Source organism: Mchenga conophoros, linkage group LG19 (assembly GCF_057382185.1).
Source record: "Mchenga conophoros isolate Kocher_MC1m ecotype Shallow Benthic linkage group LG19, M_conophoros_male_GT1.1, whole genome shotgun sequence".
In the NCBI taxonomy this organism is placed as follows: domain Eukaryota; kingdom Metazoa; phylum Chordata; class Actinopteri; order Cichliformes; family Cichlidae; genus Mchenga; species Mchenga conophoros.
In genome coordinates this window covers 18,002,321-18,014,524 of record NC_140544.1, presented here as the reverse complement: position 1 = coordinate 18,014,524, position 12,204 = coordinate 18,002,321, and the positions used below count along the sequence as shown (strand labels likewise).

General features: G+C 41.3%; 1 protein-coding gene across 3 annotated transcripts in view; it reads right to left on the bottom strand.

Annotated features, from left to right (window-relative positions):
* The window catches only part of pacs2 (phosphofurin acidic cluster sorting protein 2), a 69,765-nt gene that overhangs the window by 11,966 nt on the left and 45,595 nt on the right, over positions 1-12,204 (bottom strand). The window contains exons 3-19 of one of the 3 annotated variants that reach the window (XM_085256553.1): positions 11,915-12,004; positions 10,992-11,117; positions 9,185-9,347; positions 8,821-8,894; positions 8,614-8,694; positions 7,791-7,850; positions 7,549-7,703; positions 6,060-6,150; positions 5,635-5,694; positions 5,259-5,383; positions 4,983-5,115; positions 4,411-4,515; positions 4,141-4,247; positions 3,895-4,049; positions 2,068-2,178; positions 1,103-1,211; positions 445-477 (exon numbers count right to left, since the gene is read on the bottom strand). In XM_085256553.1, the coding sequence (XP_085112679.1) occupies positions 445-477; positions 1,103-1,211; positions 2,068-2,178; positions 3,895-4,049; positions 4,141-4,247; positions 4,411-4,515; positions 4,983-5,115; positions 5,259-5,383; positions 5,635-5,694; positions 6,060-6,150; positions 7,549-7,703; positions 7,791-7,850; positions 8,614-8,694; positions 8,821-8,894; positions 9,185-9,347; positions 10,992-11,117; positions 11,915-12,004 (1,778 nt within the window). The remainder of the gene's footprint in view (positions 1-444; positions 478-1,102; positions 1,212-2,067; positions 2,179-3,894; positions 4,050-4,140; positions 4,248-4,410; positions 4,516-4,982; positions 5,116-5,258; positions 5,384-5,634; positions 5,695-6,059; positions 6,151-7,548; positions 7,704-7,790; positions 7,851-8,613; positions 8,695-8,820; positions 8,895-9,184; positions 9,348-10,991; positions 11,118-11,914; positions 12,005-12,204) is intronic. The other 2 variants (XM_085256554.1, XM_085256555.1) reach the window with 2 other exon arrangements.

Genomic DNA, 12,204 nt, shown 5'->3' with positions numbered 1-12,204 from the left:
AACAAAGGAGGATCTGAACTGAGAAATGGGGAAACATTTAACTTTGAAACTTATAGAAAACACACACAGTGGTCACCGTGCTCCTGTTACATATATATTTTACACAACATCCTAACTAATGTGGTTATTTTATTTATTTTTAAATATCTTTATATGCTGAGAAATGTAATCAGTGTATAAAGCTCCTTTGCATCCCACTGGCTGATTTCATAAAAACGTCAAAATCAAAACTTCATCTGGTGCAGCTTCAAACATCTCATACTGCTTCTGTGTCGTTGCAGCTTTACTCTGGAAAGCTTACATTGAAACTTTTGATAATTTAGCCAGCTGTTAAAGCGACAAGATCCAAAAAACAATGAGAGGGTTCAAGGAGAAATGCGTGAACCACAGAGAAAGCGCATGAATCACCAGGCTACATGAGAAACAGACTATCGTTCACAATACCTTACTGCAAAATCAAAATGAAAGCTCTTTTTCCTTCAAAGAAAGAAAACATACAACACAAAGATAAATCATGTTATTCACTCACACAGTGATGGAAACACAGTGATGCTTAGAAGACACACTACCCACCCCCACACAAACAGACAAACCCTGCAACATTAGTGAAACTATTCACTCAGTATTTCTTTCAAAAAGGGGCTGAATGGAAACCAGAAGGTGCACCTCATTTCTGTGGCCTTTAATCTTCGCCTGAGCTAAGCTGGCTGTTTACTACTAGCAAATGTCTAATAATCTACTCTCCGTAGTTAATGTTTGCTTTAAAACCTTCTTGTGCGTGTGAGTAACTTGCACCACAGAAGCATACTTACAGCATATACGTAATAATATATGCAGTGCAGGTATTTTTAATTCAATTTGTAATGTTCAGGGAGATTCTAGTAACTTATCACTGTGGATTTCTCTTTAAATAAACATTTGAAACCCCGTTTAAAAATACTGAAAGCTCTGCATTAGAAGCATATGTTAGAGCAAACATAGACTCCGATTTTTTGACTGTAACGCCTAAAACAAAGGCTTCCATGCATCTCTGATAACAACTAGATTGTAACTTTATTTTGTCATTAAATGAGGGTGAAATCCTGAGAAAAAAAGCACGTACCTCTTCTGCTTGTAGGTGAGCATGGCCTCTGCGATAGGGAGCTGGTGAGCTCCGTTAGCTCCCACCATATACTGTGTTACCCTGGAAACTACATCTGGGTTCTCCTGGACTGTAAAGGAGACGGTGATTAGTACCTGATTACAGAGTCAGCAACATACAGTATTCATTCACCAGCCATTTTATTAGGTATACTTTACTGGTACCGGTATGGGTCAACTGTTGCCTTCAGAATTACCATAATACTTGTTATAGATTCGACAAGGTGCTGGAGATTTTGATATGTGGGCTACACACCCCTGATGAGAAAGTCCAGTTCCCCCACATCTCACAGGTGCTTCACTGGACTATGATCCAGTGACTGTGGAAGCCATTTGACTATAGAAAACTTTCTGTCATGTTCAATAAACTCCTTTGAGATGATCTGAGCGAACGTAGGAGCTTAAATTGAGACCACCAGACACGCAGCATTCGTCTGTTGTCCAACTTTGGTGCAAACTGTAGCCTCGGTTTAATGTTCTGAGTTGACAGGAGAAGCATCTGGTGTGCTCTTCTTCAGTGTCTGGCGTGTTGTGCATTTAGAGATGCTCTTCAGTGTTACTGTCCAGGCAGCTCAAAGAAAATCTGCCACTCACTGGATGTTGTTTTTTCTTTTCCCTGACCATTCTCTGTAAAACCCTAGAGATGGTTGCATGGGAAGTAGATGGCATCATCGACCATGACACATTCAAAGTCCCTTAAATCCCCTTTCTCCCTCATTTTGAGTTTAAATTTTGAGCTTCAGCAGGTTAATGCCTTATTAGATATTTGTGTTAACAAGCAAATAGGTGTACCTAATAAAGTGGCTAGTGAGCATGTAACATCATAATTATGTTTCTGGTTAAAATAATTTCAGTGGTTCTTTAAGAGCTCTTTAAACTTTGAACAAATGAGTGTTATGTTGTTCAAAGAAAAGCGTGACAGCCCACCAACAACTGGAGCCTCTGATTTGTGAAACAGGTCCCTCCAGGCAGCATCTTGGAACAAACTGTTGTATCGATAGTCAATAGTGCCGAGATACTTGGAGACTGGATGTGCACCTAAAGCCAATGGAAAAGAGAGAGAGTCATGATTTAAAAAAAACAGTGCAGAGCTGCTGCAGTTTGACATCAATATCACCACCGCGTTTCCACTACAACAAGGTTAAAACTAATATTAACAAGCAGCACTGCAATTTACACAAATACAGCACTTTTAAATATTGAAAAATTAGTAGAGCACAAGACCTCTGAAAAAGCTGCTGGTCTGCTTTTCACAAATGTGCGAATATGAAAAAAAACAAACAGAAAATTTGAAATATCCAGACGGCTCATGAAAGTTTTTAGCTTTAGTGGTCAAATCCCACAAAGTTGCTTTTGCTTCCTTACAGTGAGGCCCTGAGTGCACGTCGCTTTCTCATTTCTGTCATTTGTGCCTCCTTGTCTCCTCTGTCCTCAGTCCTCCTGCCTGTGCCTCTGTATGCCATGCTAAGAGACGTTACTGGATCCCAACATCTATCTGGAGGTCAGAGGTCGGAGGACAGAGGAGGCTTGCCTGAGGAGATATAATTGAGGATGCACACTTACATCCTCTGCAGAAGTATTTTTGCAGCGTATAACAGAGTTGCACACAGCTGGGATATATAAACCAGGGAAGGAGCAGAATAATTTATGTCTATTCATAAAGTGTTTGAGTTATTTATAAATTGGTCAACTATTTGATTTTTGTTAGAAGTAGCCTTAAAAATAAAAAAGTCACAAACACAGTTATATCAGGGATACAGCAGACTTTGAAGCAAGGATGTCTAAGGATTTTGATAAATGTGTGTCGCCTCAGCTCCTCTCTCCTTCTTTCTTCCCTGGTTGAAGGGACTAAGATGTGAGGAAAAGAATCGAGAAGGCACAAACTGAGAACTGAGAAAGGAGCCTTGTATGACTTCCTGTTTAGCAGCTTCACAGCTGATTCTGACTGACTGACAGAAAATGGGTCTGGAAAGCAAAACCCAATAAAATAACTTATGTGAGAAATCATATAAAGTCATTTTTTCCAAGTAAGTAGCAGTAGTTTCAGTTTGCAGTCACAAATGAATATATCTTTAAAAAGTGTTTACAGCTTATAGAAGGCAAAGATTTCAGCCGATTCTGCTCCAATCATATGGATATGAAGATAATAAATTACATCATTTTAGTATGTAATGCTTCTAGCACATAGGTCAGCATGTTGTTATAAAAACATAAAACATCAACGTTTTAGTATAGCCCTTCGAGGGAAGCTGCGCCTCCTCTTGAAGAAAAGTGGAAGCATTTAGGAACCACAGCAGCTCAGCTCAACTGCAGAGTGCTGAGGTGTAGAGTGTGTAAACGTCGCCCAAGCTCTGCTGAATCTCTAACTGCAGAGCTCTAAAGCAGCTCTGGCATTAACATCAGCACAAAAACTGTGTGCCGGGAGCTTCACAGTATAGCCTCGCAGTTCCTGTCGGTGTAATGTGTAGGTGGCCCAACGCTTCTGTCCATATAGCGTACGTGATGGTTACATGGATAATCTTGCTTAACAGTCTAGCTCCACCTCTAGCCCCCAGTCCTCCACCCATGCTAACCATTTGCTTCTGCTGTAAGCGCCACCTGAAGTTTAATGGGCCTCCGTTTGTCCGTGCTCGACCTCTGTACCAACTTTAAAGAAAATCATCAAAGTAGTTTTTGCCTAATCCCACTAAACAAAAACATGACCTCACTGGTGCACCTAACAACAGAAGAGACGAGAGCTACGCCGTCACAAACCTAGAGGGATGATGAGGAACCTCATGTAGCCGAGCCAGTCAGGAGTTTTGTGGGACAGGTGGTCCACAAAAAGCCTCAGAACTGCACTGAGGTAGTGCTGCGCTCCGGCCACCGCTATCTTTATAGGAACAGGCGTCTGGGAGTTACAGTTGCAGCTAGGGAGAAAAACGAGCAGCGCAGCTCTGCATTACTGCAACATTAATCCAGAGTGTGCGTGCTTTCATAAAGCATGGGAGGCAGACTTACAATCTCTGTATGCGGGAGACGATGGTGTTGAACGCAGCTTGGATGTCAGCCGTGGTGCAGGTGCAGACCACTGGCAGATGGTGGTTTTGCAGCATGTCTGAAAGATACTGAGAGAGGAGGGACTCCATTATAAACCAATAATTAATGCTCTGTAAATCTTTAAACACTTAAAAACTACTGGTCAAAGAAAATTTAATTAATTAAATGACCTAAATGAAAATTGTATACAAGTAAGTAAGACCTTTATCTTTGAAAAGGCCTGCTGCTTACCTGGCCCTGCCAGTCAGACGTGTTGATGAGGATGATACTATCAGGGAGGTGGTTATCAGATACCAGGATGTGGTTAAGTTGGTCATACACTGTCTTTCTGGGAATCTAGGGAAGTAAAATAGGTAAACCTTAATGTTAGGTTCATGTTAATGTAAGATCTCATACTTTTCTTTTCCGGCACAATCTATTAGACATGTCTATGAATACATTAACACACGGACGGTCATTACAATAAGCACCTCTGTCCTATACATATATGCTGCCAAAACAGTGACTCTCTTGCCTGAATTGAGAATTATCTTCATATTAACTGTTTTAACATTCCTGTGCACTGGCTTATGCTTTCTGGCTGAAATTAGGCGGCCTGGTTTTGAGTTCACCCTGCTACCCTTTGTTATGTGTCTTCCCTCGACACGTTTTCCCTCCTTTCTTGTCTATTTTTCCCCGCTGTCAAATAAAGGCTAAATGCCAAAATCTTTAATATTCAGAAAATCTTTCCCACGCCTGTGAATACAAGAAAACTCATAGTTTTTGGTTTGTTTTTGGTTTCCCCTGCACTTCTACCCTCCTACCTGTAGGTGGCATCTGGTATCCAGAGACCGCTCATTGTCCAGGCTGTTGGCCCTCTCATTCTGGGGCCTGCTGGGTTGGCGCTCCTTCAGCGATGTGCTCCTGCCTCGCCTCCCTGCCAACTTTGGTTCCTGCCTAAAAGCAAAAAAAGCAAAGGAAGAGAGAGACAAGTTAAACAATTCTTTGCATTCAGACATGAAGAATCATGCGTGCGCATTTACAGCGTTGCCTTTACAGGCTTGAAATAAGTGTGTTATCATTAAATTATGTATATTTACCTGTTGGATGAAATGATAAGAGACTCTGTTTTGGTCATTTTGCCACTCGGTGGGAGTCTCTCTAAAAACGTGTCCATGTTGTCCATCTCCAGCTCTGTGGTTGGGGTCACCGCCTCTGGCTGCTCCTGAGGGGAAACAGAAGCAGAGAAAAACTGGAACAGTGTTTATGAGCTAAGAGCTGGCAGATGTGTTTCTGCATTCTTGCTCTTCAACACTTTTTCACATCTTAAATGCCTTAAGGATCGTCTTTGGATTACAGGTTTTATTGACAGTCTTACAGAGAACACAGGAGATCTTCTTTAGCCTTTCTTACATATAATAAAAATACAATATTGAGTCAGTGCATCAATCTGAAAAAGCTTAGATTCACACTCACAAAAGGGATGTTATCAGACACGCCGTCATCCCCGGTGCACTTGGTTTTATCTGGGTCAACCTGGAGTGAGGTTGTGGGAAGAATAATAAACATCACCTGGATTTGATGGACTCTGGGAAACTTTAATTTCAGAGAAAGTAAAGCATTGTCTGACTCGACATATCATCATGAATTGTTAGTTCAACTGAAGCCCTACAGTTTCGCAAACAGGCAACCAGAGGGATAAACCTGAAGGCTGAAGGAAAAACCTGAGCCGGAGAAGCCATCAGAGCAGCTCACCTGCCTCCAGCTGTTCACTCACATGTTACTTAACTCATTTGTTTAAGTGAAGGAGGAGATTTGAAATCAATTAATGTGGAAGATAAGCAGAAACTACTGGAGGCCATTTGGTGTTTCACAATATGCTCGTGTGTCGGGGGTCTCACCGGGCTGGGAGGCTCCCTGTGGCTCCGAGTGCTGTGGATGCTGCCAATCTCAGTCTGAGAGCTCGAGAGGGAGAGACCCTCGAAATATGGCCTGAAACAGAAGAAAAATACATTTGTTTCACATCATGTAAATATACCTGCTGAGGTTTATTGACTTGGCAGTCTCCTCTGAGTGAGGGGGTAAGTACACGGCCAGAAATGAGTTCAGTCTGTCAAGCATCCATTCCTAAGAAAGAGAAACAGGGCGAAACGGCTGATCTATGCCAAATTACACAAGAACTGGACTGAAAATCAGTCTTATGGAGTGAGGAATCCAAATCTGAACGTTTGAGTTGTGCAAACTCTGTTTTGACTTGCATATTATATTTCCAAGTAAGTTTGCACATGTCCCAATAAACTCTGCACCTGTTTCCCACACATAAACACATGAGTCTTTTGGACCGTTTTATAAATCGTTTTTAAACATTTTCACTATTCAGAATATTTTTGGAAAAATATGGACCAACTGTAACAAATTAAAAAGAATTTCTGCCAACGTTACATTAGAGCAGGTAAAATAGACGCAGCTGCTGTGAACTGGTTTGCTGACTTACACAGAGAAGCCAGATTTGACTGATACACCAAGTAAATCGCAGATTCACACCTTGTCAGTCACAAAGAGGCCACATCCTAAAGCGCGCCCCTCCTTTGTTGTCTATTTTAAGGAATATTTGAGGGAATATCTTGTAAACGGGAAAACTATTTACAAAATAAACATTGTGCTGTATTAACAAAGAGCTGAAACTTGTAAAGGTACGGTGGCTCTGAGAGGCCAAACAGACTGCAACTTAAGAAAACTCCAGGGAAGTGTTTCTGGGGAGACAATAACCCGACGGACCAGTTGCAGGAACCCAAAACATAGTAGGTGTGTTTTATCACGATTCATATAATACTGATGACGGATTTTTAGGCTAATAGTTAGGCTAACACTAACTTACCTCTCATCTTTTCTTTCCTCACAAAACCAATAGATCCTCCACTTCTTTTAAGTGTCTCCCAGCGCAATTATTAGCATATTTTGGTTCCTGCAACCGGTCCGTCGGGTTATTGTCTCCCCAGAAACACTTCCCTTGTGCTTTTGGAAATCTGTTTTTTCCTATTTCTGTTTTGTTTTTTCCTATTTCCGTTGTCGTTTTTCCCATTTGCGTTGTGTTTTGTGTGCTTTTGCAGCATTTTTCTTATTGCTGGAGTTTTCTTAAGTTGCAGTCCTTTTGGCCTCTCAGGGCCACCGTACAAAGGAGAACATAAACTCAATTGAGGTCACAGATTAAAGTGAGCAAAAGGTGCTTTTCTTACAGATTTATATACAATAAAAGATATGTCTGCAACAACAGGACTGCCCCCTGCTGGCGATTAGAAAGACCAGAAGCTACATACAGAAGCTATATACAGTCCATGTAGTCTAACCAGCAGGAAATCCATGAACACCATGGATAAGTATGTCACTCACTTGAGTTTAGGTTTCGGCGTGCTGAGGACGCTGTCGTCATCATCCATGTCTGGGCCGCTGTCGCTGGGGTTCTCAAACTCCACGCTGTCCAGGTCCACATCCTCCTCCTCCACATCGGGAGGTGGCTCTGCAGGATCTTGCTCCGAGTCCAACACCTTCACAAATACAAAAACATCACATATCCGATGGCTCTGCAGCTCCACAGTCAGACGACCAGACCAACGCAAGACAGTGACACTCACCTCATCTGAAACTCTGAACCTCTTCAGAAGAGCCACCACACGCTGCTTAAAGTTCTGCTGCTAAAACACAGGAGAACAAACGCAGAACCGCAAGTCAGATTGTGACCTAGTTCTGAATTACTTCGGCCAGTACAAAAAACAGCTGCAGCCACTGCTGAGCCCAACTTAGTAATTTTACCAGCAGTAGATACATTTGCAGTGTTGGCCGGGTATCGATTTTGCAGTGTGTGCTCATGTAAATCAATAATCAAGCAACATCATCCTCCATCTGCTTCCTGAGGCTTTCATCTGCTGCTCTGGCTTGCTGAGCCTTATAACATCCATCATCTGCTGTTTAGGTTTGTTGAAAAGCAGCTAATTATAGGTGTGGCGCTTTTTTTATAGCAGTTTTCTGCATCCAGAACCTTCTTGCACTATGTAGTAGTTTTACCTCAGGTATAAACAAATGAAAAGTAAAACCCACGAGTCAACTGGACTCCCAGGCCCAGTGCAGCAACAGAGCTTCAACAGAATCTGGAATAATTTTTTTGCGGTTCAGGACACGTGCCAAGATAAAGAAAGAAACTAAATTATCTTTACAAGAGAAGCCAATTAACCTTGGTTAAGCTGTTAGAGTGCAGAAAGGTGAAAATGGCGACAAAATTAATCTAAAGCTCTCTAATTAACACGGCTTTCTTCATCAGGCCAAACTCTTAAAATTTAAGTTGTCACGCTGTGGTTGGATGGAGAATTAACCACACATTCACTGTCACAGAGAAAGCTTTGTTTCCCTGCAGGCAGGATGTTCAGAGTAGATCTGCAGTTGCTGTTTCACATCTCTTACTCTGGTGATGGAGGGAGTCCTTACAATCGACCTCCTTTGCTTCTTTGGTTTTCTCACGTCATACTCGTCATCCTCGAGATCCTGAAAACATGAAGGACACATGTTTAAACCAATACAGAGAGAATACAGACTGACCTGAATAATGTAAAACATGTTATCCCCCCAAACTGCAAAAGCCTTTAAAAATAAACAAATAAATAAAATCACCTGTGGCTGCACGGCGTCATCGCTGGCCTCCTGCTCTGAGGAGAAGCTCTCGTACTCTTCTTCTGAGTAGTTATCTGGAGACAGCAGGCAGATTAAAGACTGAGTGTAGAAGATGCTTCATACATTTTTCGATGACCCCTTTAAAATTTGACAACCAGCCAGTTTCTAAATATATGCATGATGTTGCATGCTACCTGGATTTTATTGCTTTCATGGTGATTAGAGAAAGAGAAGTGGGGGAAAAAAACACTCTAAACCCTGTGAAACGCCACTCTGTTTAACTCATCAAGCATATTAGGTGATTGCGATGGCGTCACGCTGTTTTTGCCTCAGAGCATCAGGGGTAATGAGAAGCAAAGCATACCAGAGCATTTGATCTTCTGTCCCCCCTGCAGGGCTGCCTCCTCATGGTCTATTGGCTGACTGGACAGGGAAAAGATCCAGATCTCTGCCACTTTTCCAAGCATGTCTTTCTGGTTGCTGCAGAGAGGCAGAACCTGGCCTCCCTCTGTCGGGTGCTGCATCACCTGCGAGAGGCCAAACATCATGAGCGAGAGAGGAAATGCCCAGTTCAGTCACCTCCTGCAGGTACTACACTACCTAAGAGGCTTCACACAAACAGCTGAAGGTCAAATGCCTTCTTCCACAGCACCTAAGCAGAGAACAAACCCAGGTCACTTAAGGACAATACTGCTGAAAATCAGACCGATCCTTTCTGTTCCAACAGTCTCACGAGACTGCATACATCCCCTTGCAGCAGCTTACACTGTATCCTATGTGGTAGGTTTTGTTCACAGATTTAAATCCTTTAGCTGAAACTGTAGGGACTGTTTCTTTCTTTCGAGTCAGTACAGCTCTGTGCTTCTTCTTTCCCCCCCCCAATCTCAGCTGCATTAATGCTTTTTTTATCCTTCTCTCAGCTGCCGAGATGTGACCTTAATAAGCTCCGCTGAGCTTTGTCAGCCAAATGGGAACTGCTTGGTGGATCAGCATCATGTGCAGTGAAATCAAGCCATTCATTTGTGTCTTCAAGGTTTTCTTAAAACACAAAAAGCCTGTTTCTATTTTTTCCTCCATTTTTAGCGTCTTTCTGATGCCGCTGTACATATGTTTGATGATTTTACAAATGCTTAATATCTTATGCAAAGATCATGGAACTGCACCTAAAACATAAAAGATTCATCTACTAAAAGTATAAGAGAATAAATGCATTAAACCTGTGTTATTGCTATTAAACTGTCAATTTTCTTCATGGTGGTTACAGAAAATTTTCAAAGAGAAGTTACCTTCTTTTTATTTGGATTTTGAAAAGATGGGGGGAAAAAAACAGGCCTGCTGGACAACATTCAGTACAGAGTCTGTGAAGCAGCTGTTCACTACCACAACGAGGTACAAGGCATGACAAAGATATGATATATTACTGTACTCAGCCTCAGCATAATTCAAAGCAGCAGCAAAGAAACTCAAAATTATTTAAAAAAAAACTGCTAAGAAATCCAAAACTGACTATAAATTCTCACCATAAACACAAAAAGAAACTAAAAAATGCCTACAAACAACAACACAATGCACAAAATGACTTGCAAACAACAAAGACACAAAATTTATTAAAGTAAAAGCCAAACCACTGCAAAGAGAATGACCACAGACAACCAACGCAACAACAACACCAACAGCTTGACTTGTGGTTTGAGATTTGAGGTCGCTGTGTGTTTCTTTAAGTTTGAGAGTCTATATAGGACAGGATCTTTTACAAGTCTGTGCCAAGGGCTCATAATCAGTCACTTGGTTTTTGGATGAGCACAAAAAGCTGCCCAACATCTCTTTGGGTTATGAGCCCTAATTCAGAAGATACTTTTATTAGAACTTATAAGCCTCTAATTTGAACAACAATAAAATGTGTATTTATTTAATAAAAATCATAATCTGGGTTGAAACGGGGGAAAAAAAGAACTGTATCCACACAGAGGGACATGTTAAGGATAATTTAAGGCTTTCAATTATTACTTATTTTTAAGTGTTTTAAGTGTTTTGGCACGATGGTAGAAAAATGACCGGCACTTTTCTGCTATTAAAGAGAGTCTTCAGAACACAAGTGCAGCAGAGCTCCTGAACCCACTGTTAACACTTGAGGCGAAGAACATGAGCATATATGCAGGGCAAGACTGTACCTCTGACATATCGATAGATCCAATCGCGAGAGTCTTGTAGCCTAAAATGGTTCGGTTCTTGTATCTTTTCCGCCGCTGGAGCATGATCTGCAGCTTGTTTCCTTCCCGCTTTAAGAAGTGTGGGTACTGAGTGTGAGAGAAACAGGAAAACAAGGAGGAAAAAGTGTAAGTTACTCATTCATACTTGGACCCACAGCTTGGAGTATAGATTTGAGCAAAGGTCTGTTGATATTCTATATTTCACTCAAAGTCCATAAAAAGACAAAAAAACAAAAACAAATACATAGAAAAAGCCAGCACTGGTGTTCAAAACCATCAGCGAGGCAAACTGGAGCACTGCGGGACAGTTCCTTCATTAGAGAGGTGCTGTAGTTTTCCTTCGAGTCAGCTGCACATAATCATAAACTGATGAACTGTTCACTTAAAATGACAAATGCTAATTACTGCATTACGAGCAATTCAAACATCCTCAATTAAAAGTCGCCTAATCTGCCTCTTCATCACCCTGTGGGTTTGTTTTTGAAACCGAGCTGACTGAAAATAGTCCAGAGACACGCCATTAAAGTTTGCCTCAGCCTCCAGCTTGTAGTGAACGCGTGTGCGTGCACAAATTGATGCAGATTTTGTTGTTGCCAGGCTTAATATCTGTGCACGCTCAAAGACTAATACATGCTTTCAGCACTGCGGAAAATACATTTCTTCATTTCTTACAATACTCAAAATGATCTATAATGGAACTGTGTTACCATGGCAACTATGGCAATAAACCTCATCCCACGCATAGTTAACAATGATGTTACCTCGGAGAAGAAGAACAAATGCAGAGTTAAGACCTGTTCCCATATGGTTTATTTGGGAACATATGTTTGAGTTTTCTCATTGTTGTTTTTTTTAAGGTGATGATTTTTTTTTTTCTCCTTTACCTGCAGCGAGAAGGTGAGAGCCAGATCAGTCTCCACAGACCCACTGGGTGGCAGCACAATCTCATGGGACCTTAAAATCCGTTTGGAGCCCTGCAAAAACACACATGAATATTTAAATAATTTTAAAAATACTAACCCTTTGGTGTTTCATTTAATGAGCACTATGTGCTGAAAGTATGCACTCTCTCTGAAAGCTGCTACTTACTTTGCAACACTTTATAGAGTGTGCATATGAAGGACCTAAAATGATGCGTACTACCATTTAAAACAAAACATTTCTTTAAGTGACC